We start from the raw sequence: 26,597 nt of genomic DNA on the forward strand, positions 1-26,597 counted from the left end.
CATGTTATATAATATTCTCTAAAAGAATATGCGTGAATATATAATGCTTCAAGTATGTGTCATGTCTGTCGCTGTAGGTGTGCATGGCAGGTAATAAAGCTGGCATCCCACTCAAAGGAGACATAGACTTGCACAACAAGATTAATCTTATAGATAGCTCTTAAATTGAAGGAGCTCATGAAACATCACTCTTCCAAAGACAAAGACCCTAAGCAATCAAAGATCCAGCACTGATATGGCACTGATACCCCTGACAGAGCCGAGTAAGGGCTCGAGATATGCCCTGGAGGCATATTCCTAGTACTGAAGAAGTGACTGGAACTGGAACCAGCTCCATATTTCCCCATGGAACCACCTTCTGAAGAAGAGAAATACTTGTCCTCACTATCACCAACACTCCTTGACAACAACAAGCAGAGATTCATCTCCTAGGCCATTGGAAAATGACCCCAAGGAGAGCATAAGGGCTTCCGATCACTGCCCAAAATGGTCTGAAAGTGGGACTGGGTTGGCCAGTTTGAACCACACTAGCATCAGTGTGGCATTTCAGCTTGGCCGTATTGGCATTACTGAGGACGTTTGTCCTTTGTGTGAAAGAAATCACCCTCTTGCGCTTCTAGCAGGAGGCGGAGATCCACTCTCTGGCACTATCATCGGTTAGGTCACCCACACTGGAAACACATGTGGGGCTGCAGGAGATGACAAAGGGGCTATCACAATGATCCCTGTCTCCATCCAGGGAAATATTCTTGTCTCTGGATGAAGTAGTGACCCCAGCCTAGCCTCCACTACCGTGATCAGTGACTTTAAAGCCTTCCAGGGCCTCTAGTCCAGAATTGGAGACCCTTGATATTGAGACCAAATTCATACAAGAAAAGTCTTAAGTTTTTTGATATTTTGAGTGTGACAGTGCTGGCCAGGTTCATCCTCCTCCTCATTAACGAGTGGCTAGAGGAACTGTAAGGACTATGGTAGATCCTGGCCACTTCTCCGCTCACTTGGAGGTGGAAAGAAAATAAGTATTACGTGCTCTAGAAGGGCTTAGAGTGTTTCTGTGCCCACCCAAACACAAGTACAAGAAAAATTGAAGTTCACTAAACATACTCATATGGACAAGGATCCTAAGAAATTAGACCTTTTTGAATGCAAGGCATATTCATCAGCCTCACTGCAGCTTTAGGTAGAGAACTACCAGGCATTAGTCACCAAATACAGTTGCTTCACATGTGGGAGGGTCACTTCTTTCCTTTCAAAAATCCTACAGTGATGAAATGAAGGAGATCATTAAGGAGGGCCAGATGGATACAAGGACATTGCTGCAGCAGCCATGGTCACATCTGATACATCTGCAAGGTCAGTGGCCATGGCTGTCACAATCAGATGAGCCTTATGGCTTCCGACATCGAGCATACCAAATACAGTTCATGATAGAGGACCTACCCTTTCAGAAGATGGAGCTCTTCAATAAAAGGACAGACAAAGTACTCCATTCCCTCAGGGAGTCAAGGGTCACACTATGGTACGTCAGAGTTTACACAGGGTCTCCCTACAAAAAGCCATACAGGTACCCGCCAGCAAAGGCAGAGGATGTTTTCTTACTCCTAGAGCAGACAGCCCACAAAGCAAAACCCAGGTATTGCAGGGGACGCCAGACTTCTGCCTCCTTAACCAACCCGCTGTCTTCGCAGAGAACAGATTTGACAGGAGAGTGAAGAGTTGCATCAGTTTGTCATATCACAGCTAATCTGAAGCCTGCCCCATGTCCAGGGACCACCTTGCCCCTTTCCACCAGGCCTTTGTGGCTGTCACAGCTGACAAATGAACATTAGACATTACTGCCCAAGGCTTCCTTTTACATTTCCACTCCCCATGCATCTCTCCTTTCCAGTCCTCCTTTTTTGTTTGTAAAGCTGTGCCACCTGTCCATCACCATTAGCTGCACAAAGATAAAGTAGTAGAGATGAAAGTAGCTGATGTTTAAGAAGTATTTTGTATTTATGTGCTGTTTTGGGAAATATTCTTCATTTTACATCCCTCCAACTCTTTTTAATCAAACATGTAAAACCTAATTAGGAGAATACCTGGGTAAAAAGAGAAATTAAGTAGCTTATCTTCCATTATGATAGAGAAAAATACTTTGGATAATAAACTAATTAAGTTAAAAACAAATTGACAGTAATGTTCCTACAATATATTTGTGTTTTTATGAATACTCTTGCATATTAGAGAATGTATTGAAGTGAGTGCATCTGAAAGAAATAGTGCTTCAGGACCTTGCTGGTTGGTTACTAGTCATGCAAATTAGCAAACCTGATACAGAATCAGAACAGCCAATATAATATCTAAACACCACCTGGGTTAAAATGACCTATTGATTTAAATGGGGAGGCTATCTGGATATGAAGTTTAAAATAAACAAGATTGAATTTTTTTTCAATTGTTTTTTTTCTGTAGTTTCCCCAGTGATAATTAAAGAATGGGCTGCTTACAAAGGAAAATCTCCCCAGACTCCTGAACTGGTGGAAGCGCTTGCATTCAGGGAATGGACCTGTCCCAATCTGAAGAAGCTGTGGCTGGGAAAAGCAGTAGAGGACAAGAACCGAAGAATGAGGGCGTTTTTGGCCTGTATGAGATCAGATACACCAGCAATGCTCAATCCAGCTAATGTGCCCACTCATCTTATGGTGCTCTGTTGTGTATTAAGGTGAGGGTTTATCATAAGTTAAAATAGCATGAAAGAAATGTTACTAAACTGTATAATATATTGCTGTATCAAGTCTTCCTCTAATCCTGCATTAAACCATGACTTTGAATATTAATAATTCATATTACAAGTATTTTTGGAAGAAATGACTTCCTTACTTCTGTGATTCTTAAGTGTGCTAGCTACTTGTCAGTTTTTCAGCTAATTCCATAGAGAGTTGAAAGAAGAAAAATTGGCTTTTTTGTCACAGTTGCTTCTTTGCATTTGAATTGATTTAGACTTGTTATATTTAAGGCCTCTAAGTAGCCAGACACAAACATTGCCTTTTGGATCACAGGAACTGGCACTGTATATTCCCAAAGAAAAACCAAAAGGTGGTGCAGAAAATAATTGCTTAGTAGCTTTTTGGGATTGGAAAGTTTATGTAAATGATTTCCCATTTACTAGGTACTAGGATTCACTGTACCAGGCTTGCTGGTTCTCTTACTTGATTTGACTGGCCCACATGAGAAGTGCAGAATTAAGAAGGAAGAGACTAACCTTCAGTTTCAGAGCTGAATTAGGAATGAGTGCTCCTATATCTTGAGTCGGGGGGGGGAATCCCTAGTCACCTAGTAAGACCCAGCTCTTGCTTCTTAATCTGGCAGGACCCAAGATCTCAGGCTGAAAGGAAAGATTTGTATGAATGGGAGAGAGATCTTGGGTAAATTTTTGAGATGATAAATATAAGTTTGCCTCCAATTTAATATTAATTTCTCTTGCCTTTTGAGCCATGTATAGTTTTTCTTCAAGCAGTGGTCCTTATTGTATTCCACTGAGAGTAGTGAGCATGCGCCTGGAGCTTTTAAAAGTAGTAGTGTCTGTTGGTCCGCGCATGCGCCCTTGTTACTGCCTCATGGTTTCGACCAAGGCGATAAAAGGGCGGGGCGGAATTATAAATAAGGCACTTGGCTTTGTAGGAGTAGAATACAAATAGTTCCAATAATATTTTATTAAAACCTGTAACACGTTTGTAAAATAGTTTTTCTGTGATGTGACATAAATAGTTCGTGAGGTATAAAAGTTTTATTGGCACTTGTTTGGAATGCATAAAACTTGCGGTGACTTCACTTCTGAGTAATGTGTTCATCTCAGACTCATGTTGTGTGTCATCTCAGACTCATGTTGATGAAACCTTTATACTACACCATTACTTTTATATGTATCATCACGCACTTCTGCTCTAGGTAATATTTTTACGGCCTATCCTACTCTTTTGTTATTGACAGCAGTGTGGGGTTCTGATGATCATGTGTGCTGTGGGGTGAGTTCACAGGCAGTGTCTCATCAGTATGTTTTGCTTGGACATTTGCATCAAATAATGGATATTTTCCTAATTCATCTACTCTAAGGAGCCAGCTCAAGGGGTATAATGTAAAAATATTGTCAAACAACATTACTGGTTTTCTTTGAGTAACTTTTGACCAAATACATATTTTTATACTATGTAAAAGTATTTGGATCAGAACAAACTACAATAATTAATTTAGACAAGGTGGGTGTGAATCTTTTATTGGACCGACTTCTGTTGGCGAAAGAGACAAGCTATCGAACTATACAGAGCTCACCTACCGTGTGTCTCTCATGGGATCAACAGGGCTGTAACAGTACTGCAAATAATAATTAATTTGTCATTTATAATTAGCAGCATTACCAAAATATTAGTCTGGCATTAAACCCTAAGAAATCACTTTTATTTTTTTAGCTATATCTTGTTTTTTAATTTGAAGCCTGAACAAAAAGGTTTTGGCTTCGTTCTGGTGGCTTTTCTGTTCACACAATAATACCTTTTACTTTAGCTGTGAAAGTGAGGACTCTGAGTAAGTCTTCTTTGAGCGATTGCACATGTCCATTCCACTGTAGGTATTTGTGCTCTCCGGTGCACAATTGTTGAAGAGTTTTTTCCCTTGGTAGTACCTGTTGGGGCAGCCTGAGCACCCTCTGCTGTCTCATACACATTGGACAGGCATAAAGGGCTGAGCGCCTCACACCCACCTCAATGCCTTTCTACCACCTGTTACGGTTATTGAAGGTCCCTGTCCTTGCTTCTGCAAGTCTTTCTCGATACCTATATATTGTACCTATGTGTAGTTAGTGTAGTCTAGTAGTTACTCAATTTGCTAGTTTAAAAAATTGTTTTTATTGTTTGAGCATGTACCACCCCTAGTACCGGAGGTATCCCCCACATACTCTAGATTTCAAGCCCTGCCACTGTTGCGGCAAGGCTATGCCGAATAGGGACCTCACCCCAGCTGCCTTAAGTGCCTGGAGGAAGCTCATGTGAGGGACAAGTGCAGCATTTGTAAAGGCTTTAATCCTCTTCAGAAAAAAGACAGGACAGTAAGCTTAAAATATCTGCTCATTGAATTGCCTCCATCTGAGCCCTCAACGTTGCTCTGGGTACAAAGCACCGTGTCATTGGTCAGGAGTACACCTGCCATACTATCTGTACCAAGAGGCAGATTGGCATCCCTGGTACCGAAGAAGAGGCATAAGAAATTGGACTCTGTATGAGGACCTCAAAAAAATGAAAGAGGATGAGCTTTAGTAAAAACTCAGGAGGATGATCAAAAAGGAAGCAATTCCCAGAGCACACCTCTAAACAGGGAAGTTCATTGATGCCAATGTGGGCCTGTCAAGACTGGTTCCCTAAGCATCTTCACTGGCATCTCCTTGCTATAGCGTACCACACAGTGTCTTTCTGGTACCCCGTCTACTCCTGAGGTGTTTGAGGCTGCGAAAAGGTTGTGGAACCTTAGTGCTGCCATCACCAGTGGTTCAAGAGTCTCACCTGGCACCAGTGCTGATGGTACCACCTCCAGGGCCTTCTCCTCCAACTAAGCAGTTCCACCAGATGTGGCATCAGGGTACCAGTGAGGCCGGTATCATCTGTGCCTTTCCCTTAGATGATATCTCTGTCTCCGCTTCAGAGTCAGCCTTCCTCTGCACTACCAATGGGTACAGTACCATCTTGGTCTTAAGAAAAAGTTTCATCCTTATCAGACTCTGAAGTGGATTCCTATGTTTCCCAACCTAGCTGGTCCCATTGGGGGAGAGATGCCACCTGCCCGCCTGGGTTTCTGCCACAATACCAGCAGGGAGTTTACAGGAGGAATCCTTGGGCAGTGTAAAGCTGGAGTCCAGGGACATAGTAGTGGCCCTTTTGGGACCCGTAGGTTCCCCATCCCAGTCAAGAGCATCCTTGCAGCCATGTCAACTGGCTCCATCTGCTGGGTGCCAGGAGCATTGTCGCACCAAACATCTTGGTACTGAGCAGGCTTGGGATCTCTCACATGAGCAACTGTAGGAACGGAACCATTAGTATCCTCTTCCGCCTCTCCTGATAAGGCAATCATGGTGGAGCACTTCTGGGTGATTTATTTTAAGACTCATCAGGAGCTGTGAGGAGGATGACTGTAGCGCATGATATCCACCCGAAGGAGTGGGAAAAATTCCCCAAGCTAGTGGAAGTTCTAATCTAGCCCCAGCTAGAATAGCTCTGCAAATAAATGAGGCTTAGAGCCCACCAAGATTCTCTGGCAGACCCCAGCTTCCCTGCCTCTCACTGCTGAAAGAGTAGAGAGAAGGTACTACCTCCCATCCTTGGGGGTTTGAGCACTGTATAACCATCCTCCTCCAATGTCCCTTGAAGTTGCAGCAGCCAATGAAAAGGAACGATAGGGACACCAGACTTCAGCACCAAAGAATAAAGAGGACAGGAAGTTGGACTTATTTGGGAGGCAGCTTTATTCCACAGGTGGATTACACCTTCACACTGTGAACCAGCAAGCTGTGCTGCGATGCTTTGATTTCACTCTGAGGGGGACAGGTTTGAAATTGAAAGACAAACTCTCATGTGAGGCAAAACAGGAATTCCTCACTTGGATAGGGCAAGTTGGTTGCCAGAACAGCTCTACAGGCATGTCTCAATGCAGCAGATTCTGCTGCACACAGCGTGGCATCTGCCTTCACTTGAAGCGCTCATCCTGGTTGCACTCTTCTGGCCTCTTTCTAGAGATGCAACAGACTATTCAGGGCTTACCCTGTGAGCAGCCATTCTTCTCAGAAGAGACAGATGAGACTCTGCATAGTCTCAAAGATTCTAGAGCAACTCTGTAGACTCGGGCATTTACACTCCAGCAGTGAAGCAGAAGGTGTTCTCTCTTCATCAGTCTCAGCATTTTCAGTGATTTACTCCTTGAGTCCAAGACCTACCATAGAAAAGGAGCAGAGATTACAAATGGTGACCCCCATCACTGCCCTTTGTATCTGCAGCCACTGGTTCAAGGCAGGCAGCATCTTCCAAGAACTAGTTTTTCACGGGCAGGTTGAGAGCAGTCTACTAGTTCCAAGAGTGTCATCCTTTATTGTTCCAATTCTTCCAAAACGCCTGTCCCACTTCAGTCATGCTTGGGCCCACGTTGCAACAGGTTGATGGGTTGTAAGCATGGTGGAAGTGGGATATTTGCTCTGTTTTATTTTTGCCCCGCCTTTCCTTTTCCTTTCCCTGTCCCTCTTCAGGGACAACTCTCACAAGAAAGCAAGTCTGCAAGATATATATTTGCTTCTCCTTGTTAGGAGGTGTAGAGGAGTCCCTCCTTTGTTCAGGGGAAAGAGGTTTCACTCCTGATACGTCCTGATCCCAAAAGCAACACAGACAAGTCAGTCCTGTCTCCAGTACAGAAAATAGAATTTATTGGAGTGGTTCTGGACTTGACAACAGCTATGGCCTTGCTACACAGACAAGGTTTCTTGGAATTCAAAGCCTCATTCTGAATTTGAAGGCTTATCCTCTCACCATAATGAGGAACTGTTTAAGACTGCTGAGGCACATGGCAGCATGCACTTAGGTGGTCCAGTACGCTAGATAGTGCCTGATACCCCTTCAGGGCTGGGTGGCAGAGGTGTATTCTCCAAGAAGGCATGTTAGTGCATGTCCCAAGTTTCATCTTATAGTCCCTAAACTGGTGGGTAGTCCCAACCAACGTATACAGGGGAGTTCCTTTCACTCATCTTCAGCATTCACTTACCTTAGTCAGGGATGCCTGGATCTGAGGTGGGAGGACTCATCTGAGATACCTGCACACACAAGGTCTTGGTCTACCATGATCTCAGTCTGCACATAAATGTCAAGGAGCTGTAGGTTATCCTTTTAGCTTGCGTAGCATTCCTTCATCACATCAGGGAGTGGACATATTTGTGCCAACTGACACTGTGATCACTAGGTTTTATGTAACCCTGTCTTCACTAGCTAGGAAGCAGTCCTACTCTGGGACTTCTGTGTCAGCAACTCTCTACTTCTGAAGGAGACCTACTTCCAAGAGGCTCAGAACACACTAGCAGGCTGCCTAAGCAGGTTGTTCATCAATCACCAGCAGTGGTCCTTTCGCCCAGACATAGCAAGGTCCATTTTCCAGGTCTGGAGAACTCCTTAAGTGGATTTGTTTGCAACAAAGGGCAACACAAAATGTCACCAGAGCAGGTCGAACCCCACGTTCACTGACTGATGCTTTTCTGCTGCTGTGGTCAGATGGTCTGCTATATGCTTTTGTCCCGTCCCTCTTCTGCCAGAGTTCTGTGCAAGGCGAAACAGGACAAGGCCAGTCTTATACTCATTGTGTTGGTGTGGTCCTGTCAACACTGGGTTTCACAGCTCTCGGACCTCTGTCACTCCCCGTCCGTTACTCCCGCTTCACGCTGCCCTAGCTTTGCAGAATTGTGGTTTCCTCCTTCACCCCAACCTCCAGGCCCTTCACGTGATGGCCTGGAGACTTCTCTACCGATGTCAGCCAAGGAGTCCTGCTCCAGAGAGGTGCAGGAGGTACTGCTGAATAGTAGGAAACCATCGAGGATGACAACTAGCTAAGTAGAAGAGGTTTTCTGTCTGGTTCAGGCTGAAAGGAGTCTCCCCAGTTCTTGCTTCTATTCAGCAGGTGCTGGACTATCTTTTGTATCTGAAACATCAAGGATTAGCTCAATTAAGGTACACCTAGCAGCTGTATCTGTGTTTCACTCTCCTGTGGATAACCGTTCTCTTTTTTCCAGACCAATGGCTGTAAGATTTTTAAAGGTCTTGGACAGGATGTTTCCACATGTACAGAGCCCTATTCTGCCCTGAAGCCTGAATTTAGTCTTGAAGTTGATGGATCCCCACTTTCAGCCTTTAGTGACCTGCTAGTCTATATTACACCTTTCAGTGAAAGAAGCATTTTGAGTAGCCATTACACTGGTCAGGAGAGTAGGGGAGTTGCAGGTGTTAGTATCACCATCTTCTATATAAGAAAAGGAGTACTTGTGGCACCTTAGAGACTAACAAATTTATTTGAGCACAAGCTTTCGTGAGCTACAGCTCACTTCATCGGATGTAGCTCACGAAAGCTTATGCTCAAATAAATTTGTTAGTCTCTAAGGTGCCACAAGTACTGCTTTTCTTTTTTGTGAATACAGACCAACATGGCTGCTACTCTGAAATCTTCTATATATGTTTTTTTATGCAGAGAAAGTCTACCTTCATCCCTATCCAAGGTTCCTTACGCAAGTGATCTCCTCTTTTCTCATCAACTAGGCAGTTTTATTTGCTGTCCTTCTTCCCAAAGCCTCACAGTAACAAGAGAGAGAAGTCACTGCTCACTCCAGAAGGCAGAAGAGATCCGTGCTTTATCTGGAGTGGAATAAACCATTTAGCTTTCATCTCAATTGTTTGTTGAATTTGCAGACAGAGTTTCTACACAGAGGATTTAGGCATGGATATCCAGTTGTATTCACTTACGTTAGCAATGGGTTAATGCAGAGCTGCTGGATAGAGTATTGGGTCATTCAAGTGGCCTTTGAGGCATTTCTTCTGGCTCAGGTGCCAATATTGGACATTTGCAAGGCAGCAACCTGGTTATAGTGTCACATGTGTGCCTCTCACTATGCAATCTTAGCAATCTAGAGTCGAATCTAAATTTAGACGAGTGCTGCACCAGTCTTTTTGTTCAAATAGATTCTGATCTCACCTACAGTGGAGTGGACATGTGCAATCCCTCAAAGAAGGAAAAAAGGTTACTAACCTTTCAGTAGTTCTTTAAGATGCCTTGCACTTGTTCATTCCCATTTCTATCAGAGTCATTCTGGTAGGAAGGAGTTGAGGGGATCTTGGGGTGGCTCAGTCCTTTATGCTTGTGTAATGTGCGCAAGACAGCAGAGGGCACTCAGGATAAAAGGATAAAAACTCTCCATTTGTGCATTGGAGTCCACTGACACCTACATGGAATGGACATATGCAACATATTGTGAAGAACAGCAGTTACAGAAAGGTTATTAACTGTTCTTTGTTTGCCTTTGCTGTAGGTATATGGTGCAGTGGCCAGGGATCCGTATACTTCGTCGCCAGGAACTTGATGCGTTCCTTTCTCAAGCGTTGTCTCCAAAACTCTATGAACCTGACCAGCTACAGGAACTTAAGGTAATTCTTAATCCAACTTCCTTCATTAGAGAAATCTACCCAACTGATCTATAATATTAACATTGAGCAAGTGATGTTTTTCTCTAAAGACATTAAGCATTAAGACCCACTTTTTAAAAAGTGATTTAGGTATCCACTGTGCCTTGTTTGTGCTGGGAAGCTTCTCCAGGATCATTTCATCTACTGTGTTCTGAATATTGTACGGCTCTTTAAAGTATTCTTTCCATCACTTATTCAATTCTTAGAAGTAGTAAACATCTTGATAGAAGGATGAAGAAGAAAAAGGCACTGGGAAATGACAATGTCTAACCGATTTAGGAACCTATTTCTCATTTTCAGAAAGGATTTAGGCACCTGAAAGTCAGTGGGATTTTAGGCTCCTAAAACAGATGTTGCAACACTGAGCACCGTAATGCCTAAATATCTTTAAAAATCTGGGGTATCCGTTCAATGTATATAGCTCACTTAGTCTGTGAAATGCAAACTTTTTAAGTGCAGCAAAGACTGGTACTCACTCAGTTAGAATGTATTGTTTATATTATGAAAATAAAATTTTAGAGGGGTTTTTTTTTTGGTGAGATTTTATTACTATTTTATGATAGCTCTTTGAAAGCTTAAACCAGAAATCTATTTCTGACCAGACCTATTTTCCTTCTAGCAAGGTTGCTCTTGAATCTTCATCTTGCTGATTTAAATAAATGGATTTCTTTGTTTAGGGTCAAAAGATCCTTGTAGCATTTATTTTGGGTGGAGAAACACAAAGAAGTTTATGTAGACATAAAAGTATAAATAAAGAGGTGGGGGAAGCAGTCTTCCAGCATTGATTGTGTTCCATAAATATTAACTTGCATACTTTTAAAAGACTTTAGCAGAGATGCTTATTTTTCTAGATACAATTATATATTACGAAGTAAACATAACTAGCTAACCCAGGGGTGGGGAGCCTTTTTTCTGTCAGGGGCCACTGACCCACAGAAAAATTCAGTTGCAAGCCACACACAGCCCTGTAGGGGGGTGCGGAGGCTTGGTGCTTTACCCTGCAGCAAGGCGAGTCAGCACTTGCAGCTCCAGCCCCGCAGGGGCACGGAGGCTCATGGCTTCCTCTAGGCTCCAGGGTGCAGCCAGAAATGAGGGGTTCAGGATGTGGGAGAGGGCTCCAGACTGGGGCTGGGGGTTGGGGTGTGGGAGGGGTTGAGGGCTCCAGCTGGGGGTGCAGGCTCTGGGGTGGGGCTGGGGGTTTGGGATGCAGAAGGGGGATCCAGGCTGGGGCCAAGGGGTTTGAGTGTGGGAGCGGGCTCAGGGCTGGGGCAGGGGGTTGGAGTGTGGAAGGAGGTTTGGGGTCTGGGCTCCGGGAGGGAGTCTGGGTGAAGGAGGGGGTTCCGACCTGGGGCGGAGGGTTGGGGTGCAGGTGTGGGTGTGAGGAGGGAGTTAAGGCGTGGGAGAGACCTTTGTATGTCCGTCTGTCTTCACAGTGGCACCCTCCTAGAACCCCTGTCCAGAATTCTATGCCCCAGAATGGAGAAAATGGCAGGGTTTAGTCGTGTTTTCATAACAGACAGCTGGATCCTGAGCCCATCCAGCACTCTGCTTAATGAAAACAAAAGAAAGCTTTAGCATGGGGCAGGGAGTTGGTGACCTGAAGCAACCCACTCAGTCTTTTTTATGTTGTTGGAAGATGGCCGATGGGGAGAAGGAACAGGAAGGGTTCCACTTCTGCAGCCTCACACAAAGGAATAGTTGTATGTAGTCTTCCAGAATCCCCGTATAAGAAGTAGAGCCCAACCAAGCCAGAGAGGACTGTGTCTTCCTACAGTGACTTGAAGATTATTGCTCCAAGCCAGTGCGTGAGCATGTGCTGTACTGAACTGAATGGGCAGACAGCAAAAACATCTATTTTTCCCAAGCCGAGATCCACAGTTAGAAGAAGACATTGCGGAGAGCAGGGAGAAGCAGCAGCCCGTGGCGTTGCTCTCCCTAGTAGCTGGAGCAGATGCAGCTTACCTAGATTTCAACTATCTAGGCTCAGACAGGTAGATGCATTGTGTTTCCTCCTGCCACCAGGATCCAGCCAGTGGGAGTGCCACAGAGATCATGCATTGTCTGTATGTTTTCCTATGGTGTCAAGCAGGCTATATCTTGCTAGAGCCTTCCCTGCCTGTGTTTACTGCTAGCTCCCAGCTGTGTATTCTCTCTGTCCGATCTTTTAAGCAAGTCAGATGTCATTTTAAAGATGACATCTCCTATTTCTCCCACTCATTTCAGGAGGAATCCTCTAACTATCATCCAGCTGTAAAAAGAAGTTGCTTAAGGAGATGCATACAAGAAAACCAAATCAGTTGACCCCAGTGAATCCCACATCTTACGCATAAAAGAGCTAATAAATCCCAAAAACGATAATGTGAAAGAAAATAATTCTGAGTCTAGATCAGAATCTTACTTGGATTGTTATTCAGCAGATGGAGAGGATGAATCACTTTCCAGGATCCTTGCAGCCCAGTGATGCCTGAAAAGCCCAGACTAAAAATATATATAGTGTGTATATATATATCCAAAAGGAAATGAGGAAGAGAGATTCTTCATTGTCATTTTTCTCGTAAACTTTTAATTACCAGAATAAAGGAGATAATGAGACCTAGGACAGAATGCAGTCAGCCAAAGTGAGCACGTGCTGGGTTCTTACAGGACTGCTCATCGGTTGCTCTCAAAGCAAAAGCTCTCAAGAAACCTGTTTCAGCCATTGCAAATGGGATCATTTGCAGAAGTTCTTCACTGATTGCTAAAAAGCAACAGTTCAGATTCCTGAAAGCAGCATCACTAAGTCCTCCTGTCATTCACAGTTGCCCATGTGGAGCCTGAACTGATTCATTCAGGACCGTTGCTGAGATCAGTGTCTCTGTATTTTCTCACATTCAGTTGTGGTTGTCTTCTTTTTAAGGAAAGTTTTTTAAAATAAATGCTTTAACCATTCAAGTATAGTATGTCACCTTCCTTCAGGATAAGGTGGTTAACGGTTCTGACTCAGTAGTCAGACCAAAGGATAACTATCTTTTGCACCATCAGAGAGGCCGTGCACATCTCTCCAGGAAAACATATAGATAGCTTTTGTCCAAATCAAGAACATCCCTTGAGCGAGACACCCTACATGTTTAGAAGTACGGTCAAAATATATTTGCACATGTCTGAGGCCTACAGAAATCAACACAAGTACTTTATCCTGCAGCAGGCTGTGGGGGGAAAGCTATACAAAGTCTCAATGGTAGCATGGATCAAGGGTCTCACAAAGCTAACTGGGCAACCTTACTTGTAGGTATTGATGAAAACTCAAAAGGCAACTTCATGGCCAAAAGGTGAGATGTGGCATATGAGGAAATCTGCAAGGCAATAACTTGCTCACATTCTCATAACCCAACAATGTAGACATAAAGTCCTCTGCAGATTTTGTTTTGCGTGTGTTAACAAAATAAGCAGTCTTGCTGCTGTCTTCAATTTCAGTAGGTAGAGGAGGAAACGACACTGTGAAGGACACAAAGGTTCCAGCAAAAGAATTCCCAGAAGAGAATACGTTTTTTTCATCTCTGAGAAAAATGAGTGGCAGAGACAAGGCAAATGTTTCCAGGAAAGGATTGACATCTTCACATGTCAACTGAACAGGCAGAGTTTACTCCTGAGGGCATTCTGTGCCAAAAAATTAAAAATTCTGCACACAATATTTTTAAATTATGCAAAATTCTGCATGCTTTATTTGTCAATAAATAAATGCAGAGGCTCCAACATGGCACAAGCCACTGGCTGCACGAAGATGGGAAATCACCCTGCAGCCTCCCCAGTCCCAAGACACAGATTCAGTGGTGAGGCTGCACTCGACCCTGACACAGCACAAGGCCTGGGCCTACCTCAGAAGTACCCTGGGGCCCTGTCCCTCTGTGCCGGGGCAGGCAGGTTCAACCAGGCAGGATCCAAGTGTGGAGGGGCTCGGTGTTGGGGGATCCAGATGTGGGACGAGAGGATTCTGTGTGGGACAATCTGTGTGCAGGCAACCCTCAGTGGGAGGGTCTAAGTGTGGAGGGATCTGGATGCACCAAGTCTCGATTGGAATGTGGGGGGTTCCAGGTGCAGGGACAATGGGACTCTGCAGGGGCTTCCAGGTGAAGTGGTTGGGGCTCAGCAGAGGGGTCTGGGTGGAGGGAGTGGGGCTTGGTGGGGGTCAAGGTGCAGCTAGTTAGGGGGTCAGTGGTGTGAGGGTCTAGATGTGGGGGGCTCAAGGGAGTGGGGCTTGTGAGGGTGGGGGTTTGAGTACAGGGAGCTCAGTGGGGGATGGCCTGGGTGCAGGGTGGGGATCCAAAGGCAGGGGGTCTGGGTGCAGGGGGGCTCCTGGTGCAGGGGTTGAAGTTCCGTGGGGTGGGGGGTTTTGGGTGTACAGGGTGAGGCTTGGCAGGGGCGTTGGGGTATCGGAGGTCCAGATGCACAGGGGTTCGGCAGATGGGGGAGCAGCTCCCTGTACAGAGACCCCTTCCCTTGCAGCTGAGGAGCGATGGGGGCAGGAAGCAGGGGAGGACGCTGAGTTTCCTGCAGCTGGGGGAGGTTTCTGGGGGTGGGTCTGACACAGCCCAAGCCCTCCTTGCAGGGGAAGAGGAAGTCCCGTCCTCTCCTACTTCGAGTACAGCCAGGACTAGCAGCTGATCCCAGCTCAGGGTAGGAGCCACTGGCTGGGGTTTCCCCAGCCCTGCAGTGATTTACCTCTCTGCTGGTTGCTCTGGGTATCTGAAATGATGTACCTGCACAGCTAGGGAGTGGTGCATAACTGCTCTTCCAGCTTCCCTTTGCATCCCTGTCAGAAAGTCATTTTTCTGCAGAAAAAGTCATTTTTCAGAAAGTCATTTTTCTGCAGGGAAGCAAAGAAATCTGCAGGGGACATGAATTCTGTGCATGCGCAGTGGCGCAGAATTCTCCCAGGAGTAAGAGTTCTCTTGTTTACACACCCAAAATAAATGCTCCTTATTTTCTTTCCATTATCTCCTCTTATCCCTCAACCAGTCTATTATTTTACTGTCACAAATCTATTATAGTTCCAACTCTTCATTAATAAAATTTGTTTTTCTAATGATACAAGACTGCTTTTTCCAAATGCTACAGATGCTGACACAATTTTTCTAAGATGGCAACCTAGAGCTAATAGAAATTCCTTTGCAATGGAAGTAGGACAGAGGGGAAAAATGCAATGTTTCAGAACCGAAACATTAAAAAATGAAATCTTAAAAGTTGAGCACTCGTGAGAGTTTCCAGCAGTAAACCACAGAAGATGCACTAAAAACATCAAAATATTTTTTTGCTATCTACAGTTTAAACAATATTAAATGCAAACATAATCAGAGCAGAGAATGTCCGGAAAATCTCTTAACCTTTATTTGTTGTAACATGTTCCAAGACTGTCTGAAAAATTTATGTAATTGGCTGCATAATGCATGTTGTTGTGGGTGCTCTTAAAGCAGCATTAAACTGTAGTGTATGCCTTGTAAGATTTATACACTTAAGCCCCAAACCTAGGGGTTCAGCTGAGATGCTCTTAGTACAGGGGAGGTGAGGGAGACAAGGATGGTTTTATTCCTCTTTCCTCAATCCATTGGCTAGTTTAGCCCCGGTGCAATTTATAGCAGTATGAGTATTTTCAGAGTTTCATTAGAAACCACTGTAATCTAATTCAAACTACCATAACTTCTATCAAAATGGGTTTAGAATTACACTACATGTAAGTGGTATGGGACTTGTTCACACATGGATAATCACAATCACCAAATGACATACTCTGTTAAACAGGAAATTATGGTAGAGTTCAGCACATTGCTTTTGTTATCGACTTAACTGTCAACTTCTTTTAACACCAGAACATGAAGAGTAGGTAAATGGAAGCTAGATTCTGATCTATGTGCACACTTCAAAATTCAATTCTTTAAACAAAAACGTTTCTTTAGTGTGTATGTGGGGTCGGGGGAGGTCTCCTATGTGACTGTCTAAATAATTACAACCACCATAGGAAATTTAAAAAATCATTGTTAATTTCTTCTCATTTTGGGAGAATATAGGAGAGTAGCATTGATATTTCTTAACCTGCGCTTGACTTCTAGCTCTTTTAAATACTTCTAGTTAAGCAAGCCCAACGCTATTTGAAGATGTTCCTTTTCTCCCAAGGATGTGGTGAAGTCAGAGAGCAGCTTCTCAATTGTCAGTAGCATGGAAACATTACTTTAAATCTCACAAGGGAGATCCTTGCTTGACAACATAAGTGAACAGTGCTGTCTTTGTCCTACTGTGAAAAAAAATAAAAAATTATATGATTGCTACCAATCATTACATCAGCACAGAGCATATTTAAGGCAGCCTTCTTCTAATTCCAGTCACATGACCCCTTCCTTCTCCCACCAAGATTTGGGTTTTACTTTGGCATGAATTTTATTAGAGACATAAGGTAGGTGAGGTAATATCTTTTATTGGTGAACCTTCACCTACCTTGTGTATCTCATATCCTGGGACCAACACAGCTATCACACTACAACAAACATGAGTTTTTATTCTTCTCTTCGTTAAATCCCATTTCTGTAGTTCATGTACTTGTCATGACTCATGAATAAATATTAAAATATGAAATATAAACTTGCATTATTTGAGATCATATGTTTTCTTTTGGATTGCTGATCTGGGAGCAATCCTTGGAATACTTACTTGTTCTGGAAGCATTGGTAGTGGTCTGCCAAAGTATTTCTAGCTTTGGAACTGGCAGGTCATGGGACATTGGACATGAAAATTGTTGTTGTTGCTATTCTTGTTTTTCTTCCTGGCTGTTTCCAGCATGATTTTATTGAGAAATATCTCAGTAATCACTAGAGCTGAAGATTTTGTGCTTTATGCCAGTGATTTTTGACCTGGGCTCCGCGGACCCTTGGGGTCTGCAGACTATGTCTGGGATTTCCAAAGGGGTCTGCACTTGCATTCAAAAATTTGTAGCGGGGTCACAAAGAAAAAAGGTTAAAAACCACTGCTTTATGCCATTAGGAAGCCGAATGCCAAGCTTACAACTAAATGGTTTTGCCTGGATTTTAAAGCAGTTCTCTAGCAGTGCTTAACGCAATGGCTGCAAAAAATCATGTCATATTTTACATTCGTGTGATAGGAAAGCAAGCTGTTAATCAGAATGATGTGAATTTAAGGTTTAGTAGCTCATGAGCTCCTAGATCTAGAGACAGTTGCTATATATAGTTAGAAAGGTAAGATTCCCAGCAGTACACGTTAGTTTCTAGGGTGACTCGTATGATTTCCTTTAAATTTTCACTGGCTCCCTGACTTTGTAATGAGATTTGGCACTGGTCCATGACCAAAAAAATCTAATAGTTTTAATTCCTTTCTTTGCTTGTGTTTGTATGCCTTTGTGTCTTTATTTTTATAGGGGTGACAACCCAGCCTCCTTGAGCATTGTTATTTTGGATGCACAGGTAGCAGACTCCAGTACCTGCGCACACCCATGGTTTTATGTACAAAGTTGCTCACAAATAAGTTCACTTATTGAAAATCAGGCTCTTAACAATTCTCTTGTCAAAGTAGACGTGAAAATAATTGGCATAAATTAATAATCTGGAATTCTATTTGGTACTTTTCCTGTGTTCAACTGAAATTTCATTTTCCTTAAAGATTGAGAATCTGGATCCCCGAGGAATTCAGCTGTCTGCTTTGTTTATGAGTGGTGTGGATATGGCACTCTTTGCAAATGATGCTTGTGGACAGCCAATCCCATGGGAGCACTGCTGTCCATGGATGTATTTTGATGGGAAACTGTTTCAGACCAAGCTCATCAAAGCAAGCCGGGAGAAAGTTCCTCTCATTGACCTCTGTGATGGTCAGGTAGGTAGTTTCTGAAATGCCGTTTTTTCATGTGTTCTGAATTTTCTTTAGTGTCTAATGCAGTTTATTTGGCAGTTGTTGTTGTTTTAAGAGAGTGGTCTTTCTATCTGGAATGTAAATATCTTTGGGGATGAGAAATGGACCATCAATTATTAGGGCTCCTCTTGGGGAGAAATGGCAGTTTAATTTTAATAGACTTCGAAGGAAGTAGAATGAGTTCATTTTCCCTCTGTCCTGTAATCTCAGTAAACAGACTCAAGGATTCACTAGTTACTTTGAGGATGTACATGAATTCAAATTATCAAAAGACTGTTATGCGTACATATGTAAGATACTATCCGGAAATTGAAATCTTGTACATTCTCAAGGTAATGAGCAAATCAAGCAGAGCTGGCAGCTATCTCTGTTTCTTCTCAGCAGTAGTATCTTGTTTTGCATCAAGATGGCAATGCTGTCAAAAAGGGCTATGCTAACACTGCTTTTACAAACAAACAAAATTCAGTACCTGATTATTTGACAGAGAATTGAAAAGAGTGAAGTTGGGCTTACAACACCTACTTTCAAAAACCCTTAATTTCTTACAGAAAACAGATTTTTAAAAAATAAACAATATATGAGTATCACAGAATATCACCAAGTGACTGCTCATGGTAGTTGATTTTACTTCAGTATTTCCTTTTCTAGGAAGAGGAAATATTGCAGTAGAGTGCATAGTATAATAAATGCTCATCCCCTTTTTTGACTTCCTGGGCGATCCTGAGAGGGAAGAGTTGGTAAGACTACCATTTGGCTGTATTTGTTTCTGACACTTGGAAAATTGATTCTAGACTACTGTATTAACTTGAATATGGGGATTTCTTGTGAATCGGTGAAATGTGGATAGTAGATTGTTACCCACTGTAGGAAATTATGATTTATCCATTAAAAGCTAGCTTTATTAAGAAATATGGGTGTGTCCCAATACCAGTCTAAATTTAGTATTCCTACAGTCAGGTTGATAAGCACAATTTGCATAGCACAAATTCAAGATTTTAACATTTATTTGTGCACTTTTGTTTACTTGTAGGCTGAGCAGGCTGCCAAGGTTGAAAAGATGCGTCAGAGTATCCTAGAAGGATTAAATTTCTCCAGGCAGAATCATCCACTCCCTTTCCCACCTCCACCTGCCATGCCTTTCTATCCAGCTTCTATGTATCCTCGGCACTTTGGGCCAGTCCCACCACCTCAGGGCAGGGGGAGAGGCTTTTCTGGTAAGTGAGTGGCTGACAGTACATGTACATGGATTCAAACTGGTATGAAATAAATACTGTCATGTCATTCACATTCCAAGATTGTGTTCTGATCATCAGCCCAACTTCAAAGCAATAGTGCAGTAAAATAAATGATCAGATTATGGTCCAGCATGTCTGTTGCTGGAAGCATAATTTTTATTGGCTGTGCCCTAGTAACTAAGGAGTCTGTAGTAATACCATTTGTTTCCTTCAAGATTGTAAGTAGCTGTGCCAGTGCAAAATGCCTTAGAGGCTATTGTTTATATGCGGAGGAAAAAAGAGGAATAAATCAGCATAAGAGGATAGGAAAAGTACAAATGATAAAACTGCCTTACTTTAAAATGTTCACATTTGTAAGTGTAGTGTATGAATGAATGGCTTAATTTATGAAGGGAACAAGGTAGCTGTTGGGGCTGAAGACCACGCCTCCACCCACTTTTTAAATTTAATTTTTGGTACTTTCATTTAAACAGAGGCATGTCCTAGAGTAAGCACAGGAGATGACTAAAGGATCATGCCATTCTCGATTTGTTTCCCTTCCTCATAGCAGCAGCCCTACATACGAATTTATATTTAATAGTCAGGAAGTTTAATAGGTTTTTTTGTTTTTGTTTTTGTTTTTGTTTTTGTTGTGGCAAGTGCTATCATGAAGGCTTGCTGCCTCAAAACTTGTAAGCATGTTAACTTATGCACTGGAGGTTCAGATCTCCAGATTCACAAGTATATTTCCTATCCAAATAAAGGGTTACACTTAGTAGCTAGGAGACATATAGGCCTAGGTTGAAGTTACTCTGGATAGGACCTCTAACTCAGGGGTGGGTGAACTCTTTGGCCTGAGGGCCATATTGGGGTTCCAAAACTGAATGGAGGGCCGGGTAGGGAAGGCTGTGCCTCCCCAAACAGCCTGGCCACTGTCCCCTATCCGCCCCCTCCCAGTTCCCACCCTCTGACTGCCCCCCTCAGAACCCCTGACCCATCCAACCCCCCCTGCTCCTTGTCCCCTGACCACCCCCTCCCGGAACCCCCTGCCCCTAACCGCCCCCCTGGACCCCAACCCTCCCTGTCCCCTGGCTGCCCTGACCCCTATCCACACCTCAGTCTCCTGCAGGCCCCCCGAGACTCCCACACCTATCCAACCCTCCCCCCAAACCTCCGCCCCATCCAAGTATCCCCTGACTGCACCCGGGGACCCCCTGCCCCTTATCCAACTTCCCTGCCCCCTTACCGTGCCGCTCAGATCAGCATGTCTGGCAGCCGCGCCACCTGGCTGGAGCCAACCATGCCGCCGCACTGCCCGGCAGGAGTTCGCAGCCCCCACCCAGAGCGCTGGCAGCACGGCGAGCTGAGGTTGCGGGGGAGGGGGGCGAGCAGAGGAGGGGCGGAGGGCTAGCCTCCCCGGCTGGAAGCTCAAGGGCTAGGCAGGATGTGGCCCATGGGCCATAGCTTGCCCACCTCTGCTCTAACTGATGGTGAGTTGCTCCTGCATTTCATCAGCCTCTGATCTGGCTGCGCATTGGGGCTCCCATGTGGCTCTAATCCCTCTGGCTGCTAAACCAGCAGCCTTTCTCCTGCCTTATGTGTTGAATGGCAGTAGTCACTGTGGCTCTAAAAGGAACATGGCAGCAGCTTATCTTTCAGGGAATTCCCATCTACCCAGCCCCCTCACAGCTTTTCCCCTGTCTTTCTTTACCCTGGGTCTAACAGGAGTCTGTGGCTTTGGAGGCCCTTATGGGGAAACAGTAGCAACAGGCGCTTACCGGGCCTTCCGGGTGGCAGCAGCAGCAGGACACTCCGGAGCCTTCTCTGGCAATGACAACAACAGGACTAGCAAGTTTCAGGGCGGTAATTATACCAAACCCCTTTTCTTAGAGCTTCTGGCAACAGCTTCTTTCACTTCACAGTCTGGTCTCAGGCTTTCCACTGGCTGCAATTTTCCTGTCTCCCTAACTGTCTCCAGCTGTCACTTTTCTAGGTTGCTGTGAACTCACTCACTGACTGCTGTACTCTACTGCAATCTTTTTCCTAAGTCCCTGTGGCAACCTGGTCTCGGTGCCAGTCTGCCTGTTACATTCTTGTTCAAATGTAAAAATGCTTTAACATTTAAGTAGAAATTCTGTCTATTGTGCTTCATAATGTTAGGATATGTTATAACAAACTCAGCTTTGCTTGGATATGTTAAAGATTTTCTAAAATTGAACAGCAAAAAGGCATCTTGAAAAAGTGACACAGTAGAAGTTCTTGTATTTGTGTTACTGTTAATCCAGCCTTCATTGGTGCCTCATGTCAAAGTCTGGATTTCTGACCTAAGTTACTATAAGTGTTTAGATTTCTGTGGCCATTGTTTTTCTCTTCTGTAAAAGGGGACAGTAGAAATCCATGAATTCCAGTTACTTACTTGGGCTACAGGTTTCCCATATACCTAGCTGTATTCTCTAGCACAGTGGTTCCCAAACTTGTTCCTCCGATTGTGCAGGGAAAGCCTCTGGCGGGCCGCATCGGTTTATCTGCCACGTCTGCAGGTTCGGCTGATCGTGTTTCCCAGTGGCCGCTGTTCGCTGCTCCAGGCCAATGGGAGCTGCTGGAAGCGGCGTGGGCTGAGGGATGTACTGGCCGCCACTTCCAGCAGCTCCTATTGGCCTGAAACATCGAACCGTGGCCACTGGGAGCTGCAATCAGCTGAACCTGTGGACGCAGCAGGAAACAAACCGGCATGACCCGCCAGGGGCTTTCCCTGCAAAAGCGGCGGAACAAGTTTGGGAACCACTGCTCTAGCATCTATGCTTCTATTTAAAGAAACAAGCATGTATTTCTAATACTCTATGGCAAAAACAACCTTGCCAGTGTACACAGTACACAATTAAAGCTGAGATAATTGTACAGAGAAGTATGAACTATCTGCATTTAACCAGGGCTGTCGTTTTTAAGTGTATTAACCTTTTAAAACTAACATCATCTGCATAAGTGCCATCATTTTTAACCCTCTCATTGCTGATGGTCTTACCAGTAACATCTAGCTCTAGTGTGCTTACCTTGATTTCTGGAAATATGTTATGCCGTGATCTAGCATTAATTTTTAAGGCCATTAGCTATAAAAATGCAAATTTTGAATGTCAGTGATACTGATATTCTCTGTTGTGTGGATACTAAGGTTTTTGCCTCTATAAAAGGAGGCTAAAAGTAGTGTTTACAATTAAGTCAACTCAAATGCCATTTCTATAACATAGTCCAACTTTAGTAATTTTTAATGCCCTTTCTTGTGTATCATGCTGATGAAAGTACAGTAGTATATCTACGACAAGAAAATCTAAAAATAATTCCTTCTCCGTTACCTTCATGCTACCACCTTGTTTAAAAAAAATTCTTACATATTTTTCAAAATTTCTTTTCAGACTCTCAGGATCTATCTAAACATTATTTTAAATTACTGAAACTGAAGAAGTCACATGAGTATTTTCATAATTCATTTATTTTAATAAAGGACTTCTAAATTCCAGTTTTAGCTCTAATTTCTTTAAACAATCACATCATCATGAAAATTAGTTTCACAGTATCAGAAAAGGAAGCTCTTTGTGTAATGAAGATTGACGGAGCGTATTTTTCCATTCACTAATAACTTTGTTTTTATGACTGTAAAGAACAATTTTTGGTTTTGCGTTTATGTGCAGGAGTCCAACCTATTCCTTCTCAGGGAGGGAAACTTGAAATAGCTGGCACTGTCGTCGGCCATTGGGCTGGAAGCAGACGTGGACGTGGCGGTAGAGGGCCATTTCCTCTACAGGTGGTTTCTGTTGGAGGACCAGCAAGAGGGTAAGTGCAATACCACAGAAACTGTTCTTAACATAATTCAGTGATTCGATGCACTAGAGAATCCAGGATGGGGAAATGAGGTGACAGCAGACCTTGCATAAAGTATTATGATTACGTTTCTTTCGGACTTGCATGTGGAGTGGACTAGGTAACAGTAATGCCATTACTCGGGAGTTCAAGAGCACTTGTATGTTAATTTTAACATGTTCTTTCTCAGTAGTTCAGATAAATTAAAACATTTCTGTGCACAAAAATCTTTCATTCTGAATCTAATTACATACATTTCACGGGTCCTGTACCAGGATATGACTCAATAGCATTTCAGTTACAAGAACATGAGGAACTTATTTGAGCCAACCAAATCCATTCCCGCATTCTGTATGTTTTTATAATAGTAAAATATTTACTTACTGGTCTGATAAATTGATGAGTAATTTTATTATGTAGTACTAGAGGAGGAGGGGGAAACACCTCAATGTGGAGTTTAAAAGGCTTAATGATGCCCAGACACTACGGTGATGGGGAAAATACATGATAATTGCATACAAAAAACTAGGTTAAGAGAACATTAAGCACTCTCAGTTCCTATTGATTTCACCTGGTGCTGTGGATATTCTGCAGTTCTGAAAACCAGGATCTTTGCAAAATAATGGTATGGTTTGATAAAAAAAAAAAAGGCTGATATTTGTTCCCAGAGATTTATGATTGTTATGTGTATTATAGTAGCATTTAGCAAACGTAATTGGGATTCAGCTCCATTGTGCTAGGCACTACACAAACACTTTAAACCCCAAAAGTTAACAGGAAATTAATATATTTTGTGTCTATAATTACTTGCAATCAGGTGTAGCTTCAAAGGAGCAGAGTAAAATAGGTGTATTAATATATTTCTTATATAGTAACCTCATTCTCACTCTTCTCTACCGTTTATAAAACAATATCAAACACCTAGCATGTAGGACACATCTGGCCTCACTTGATGTGTTTGTGGCCTGCATGATGTTGTTAGATCATGCAAAATCTAAGCTTTCATTTTTTAAAAAAAGTTCATAGCCCCATAGGTTTTGAAGGTAGCCCCTCAAATGTGAAGTGAATGAAAATACTGCCATGTCTTCCTGGGTCTGCGGGTAGCGAGAGACAATGAGTCTGGGAGGCATGATTTCCCCTCCCCGCATTAATCTAGTTGAGATATAAGCTGTAAATCTCAATGCTAACTTTTTAATGTCATCATTGACTGTTTCATTGCTGATCATTTTATTGGCCAGAATAGGGAAGTAGGTGGAAGTGAAGCCCTTGAATAAATAGAGAAAGAACTGGAAATTGCTGCAGGGAGGGAAATGCAGAGGGGAAGACCAGAAGAGAAACAGTGACAGGCAAGAGGGAGGCAAACAGAAAAGAAGTTGGGGAAGGAAGGAAGAAAAATAAAGGACAGAAATAATAGTGGTACTAAAGGGAGCAGATTTAGATGTACATAAAGATGTGTTCTACGCTGCTTCTTTGTACAACAAATCCCAAGGGCTTTAGTGGGAGTTGAGCTTTGAAATGAGGACAGTATGTAGATAAAAATTTATCTCACAGTAATTGGGACTCCCTCTGACACCTCTTTCCACATGGCTTCCCAAGAACTCAGTTCAACGCCAGGTATTGACACTTCAGGTATTTTTATGTGGCATGCAGCAAAGTGATGCTGGGTTGATCAGACTCAAGAGTAGAGCATACCACACGTCCAAAGTTGCACAGAAAACCTCTTCCTTTATATACATTTAAACATTACATTTACTATACACTGCATCATGTTTTGAGATTGGCTGGGTTACTTTGTAGGAATTAATCCCTGTACACCATGCTCTGTCCACACACTACTTACTTTTTACCTTATCTTACATTCCAGGCCTATCTTGTCCATTGTAAATGGTTCCCTGGGTGTTCTCCCTTTGTTGGCTAGTGGAGGCTTTCTGTTTCTTAGTTTATTGACCCATTTACTTGTCTTAGTTATACTTCTATGCATTCTGTGCCAAAAATTAAAAAATGTTGTGCCAAAAAATTAAAAATTCTGCAGACAATATTTTAAAATTCTGTAAATTTTATTTGTCAAATAAATGTGGAGGCTTCAGCATGGCATTGGGGAGCACAGGCCACTGGCTGCACAGAAGTGGGAGATCCCTGTGCAGCTCTCTCACCCCGGGACATGGATTCAGCAGTGAGGCTTCACCCAACCCTTACACAGCGCAAGGACCGGGCCTGCCCCAGAAACGCCCCAGGGCCCAGCCCCTCCATGCCAGGTGCAGACAGGCAGGCTCAGCAAGTCAGGATCCGAGTGTGGAGGGACTTAGTGCGGGGGGATCCAGGTGTGGGTTGAGAGTGTTCTGTGTGGGGCAATCTGGGTGCAGGCATCTTGAGGGGGATCTGGATGCACAGGGGCTTATTGGGGGCTTCTGGGTGCAATAGTAATGGAGGTCCAAGTCAAGTTGGTTGGGGCTCAGCGTGGGGGTGGGGGTGGGGGGGATAGAGCTTGGCAGGGAGGTCTGAGTGTGGGGGGTCCAGATGCTGGGGGAGTGGGCTCAGTGGGGGTCGGATCCAGGTGCAGGTGGCTCATCAGGATGGTCCAGGCGCATAGGGAGTGGGGCTCATTGGGGGAGGAGGTGAGGCTTGGCGGGAGGGTCTGGATATGAGGGGGGTCTGGATGCACAGGGGTTGGGCAGATGGGGGAGCAGCTCCCAGTACAGAGATCTCTCCCCCTGCAGCTGAGGAGTGAGGGGTGCAGAAAGGGGGGGGGAGTACGCAGAGATTCCTGCAGCTGGGGGAGAAATCTGGGGGTGGGTCTGACCCAGCCCAGGATGCCATATAGGAGAAGAGGAAGTCCCGTCCTCCCCAGCCTAGCCGAGACTAGCAGCTGAGCCTGGCGCAGGGTAGGAGCCATTAGCCGGGTCTTTCCCGGTCCTGCCCCACAGTGATTTACCTCTCTGCTGTCTGCCCCAGGGAACCAAAATATACTGCTGGGGAGGGTTATGTGATTGCTCTTGTGGCTTCCCTTTGCTTCCCTGTCAGAAAGTCATTTTTCTGTAGGGAAGCAAAAAAATCTACAGGGGACATAAATGCTGTGCATGCACAGTAGCGCAGAATTCCCCCAGGAGTTAGTACAGACATTCTGTTTTCGGCCTGCTGATCCACTGACCTCCCTAATACTGTCTCCCAAGAAATAAGGCCTCATCTATGTCCAGTTACTCATGTCAGGCTAGGCGTATATTCCACTTCTTTTCCTTTTCTTCTTTGTATTAGTATTTGTTTTATTTGTATTATATTCCTGTTTTTTGTGCTTTTTTGTAAGTTTATTACTCAGCAACATATTAAGACCAGAGTAGTTGTAATTATTTGGACTATCATTAAACTAAAGTATGAACCAGGGAGTACAAGCTTCCCTTTTATAGTATAGCCTGTC

General features: G+C 43.8%; 1 protein-coding gene across 2 annotated transcripts in view; it reads left to right on the forward strand.

Moving 5' to 3' along the window:
* Positions 1 to 26,597, forward strand: part of FAM120A (family with sequence similarity 120A) — a 127,628-nt gene that overhangs the window by 88,621 nt on the left and 12,410 nt on the right. For both annotated transcript variants that reach the window (XM_038408679.2, XM_043519915.1), the window contains exons 11-16: positions 2,455 to 2,704; positions 10,076 to 10,190; positions 17,871 to 18,080; positions 19,147 to 19,330; positions 21,056 to 21,193; positions 23,017 to 23,158. In XM_038408679.2, the coding sequence (XP_038264607.1) occupies positions 2,455 to 2,704; positions 10,076 to 10,190; positions 17,871 to 18,080; positions 19,147 to 19,330; positions 21,056 to 21,193; positions 23,017 to 23,158 (1,039 nt within the window). The remainder of the gene's footprint in view (positions 1 to 2,454; positions 2,705 to 10,075; positions 10,191 to 17,870; positions 18,081 to 19,146; positions 19,331 to 21,055; positions 21,194 to 23,016; positions 23,159 to 26,597) is intronic.

This window comes from Dermochelys coriacea, chromosome 7 (assembly GCF_009764565.3).
Source record: "Dermochelys coriacea isolate rDerCor1 chromosome 7, rDerCor1.pri.v4, whole genome shotgun sequence".
NCBI lineage: Eukaryota > Metazoa > Chordata > Testudines > Dermochelyidae > Dermochelys > Dermochelys coriacea.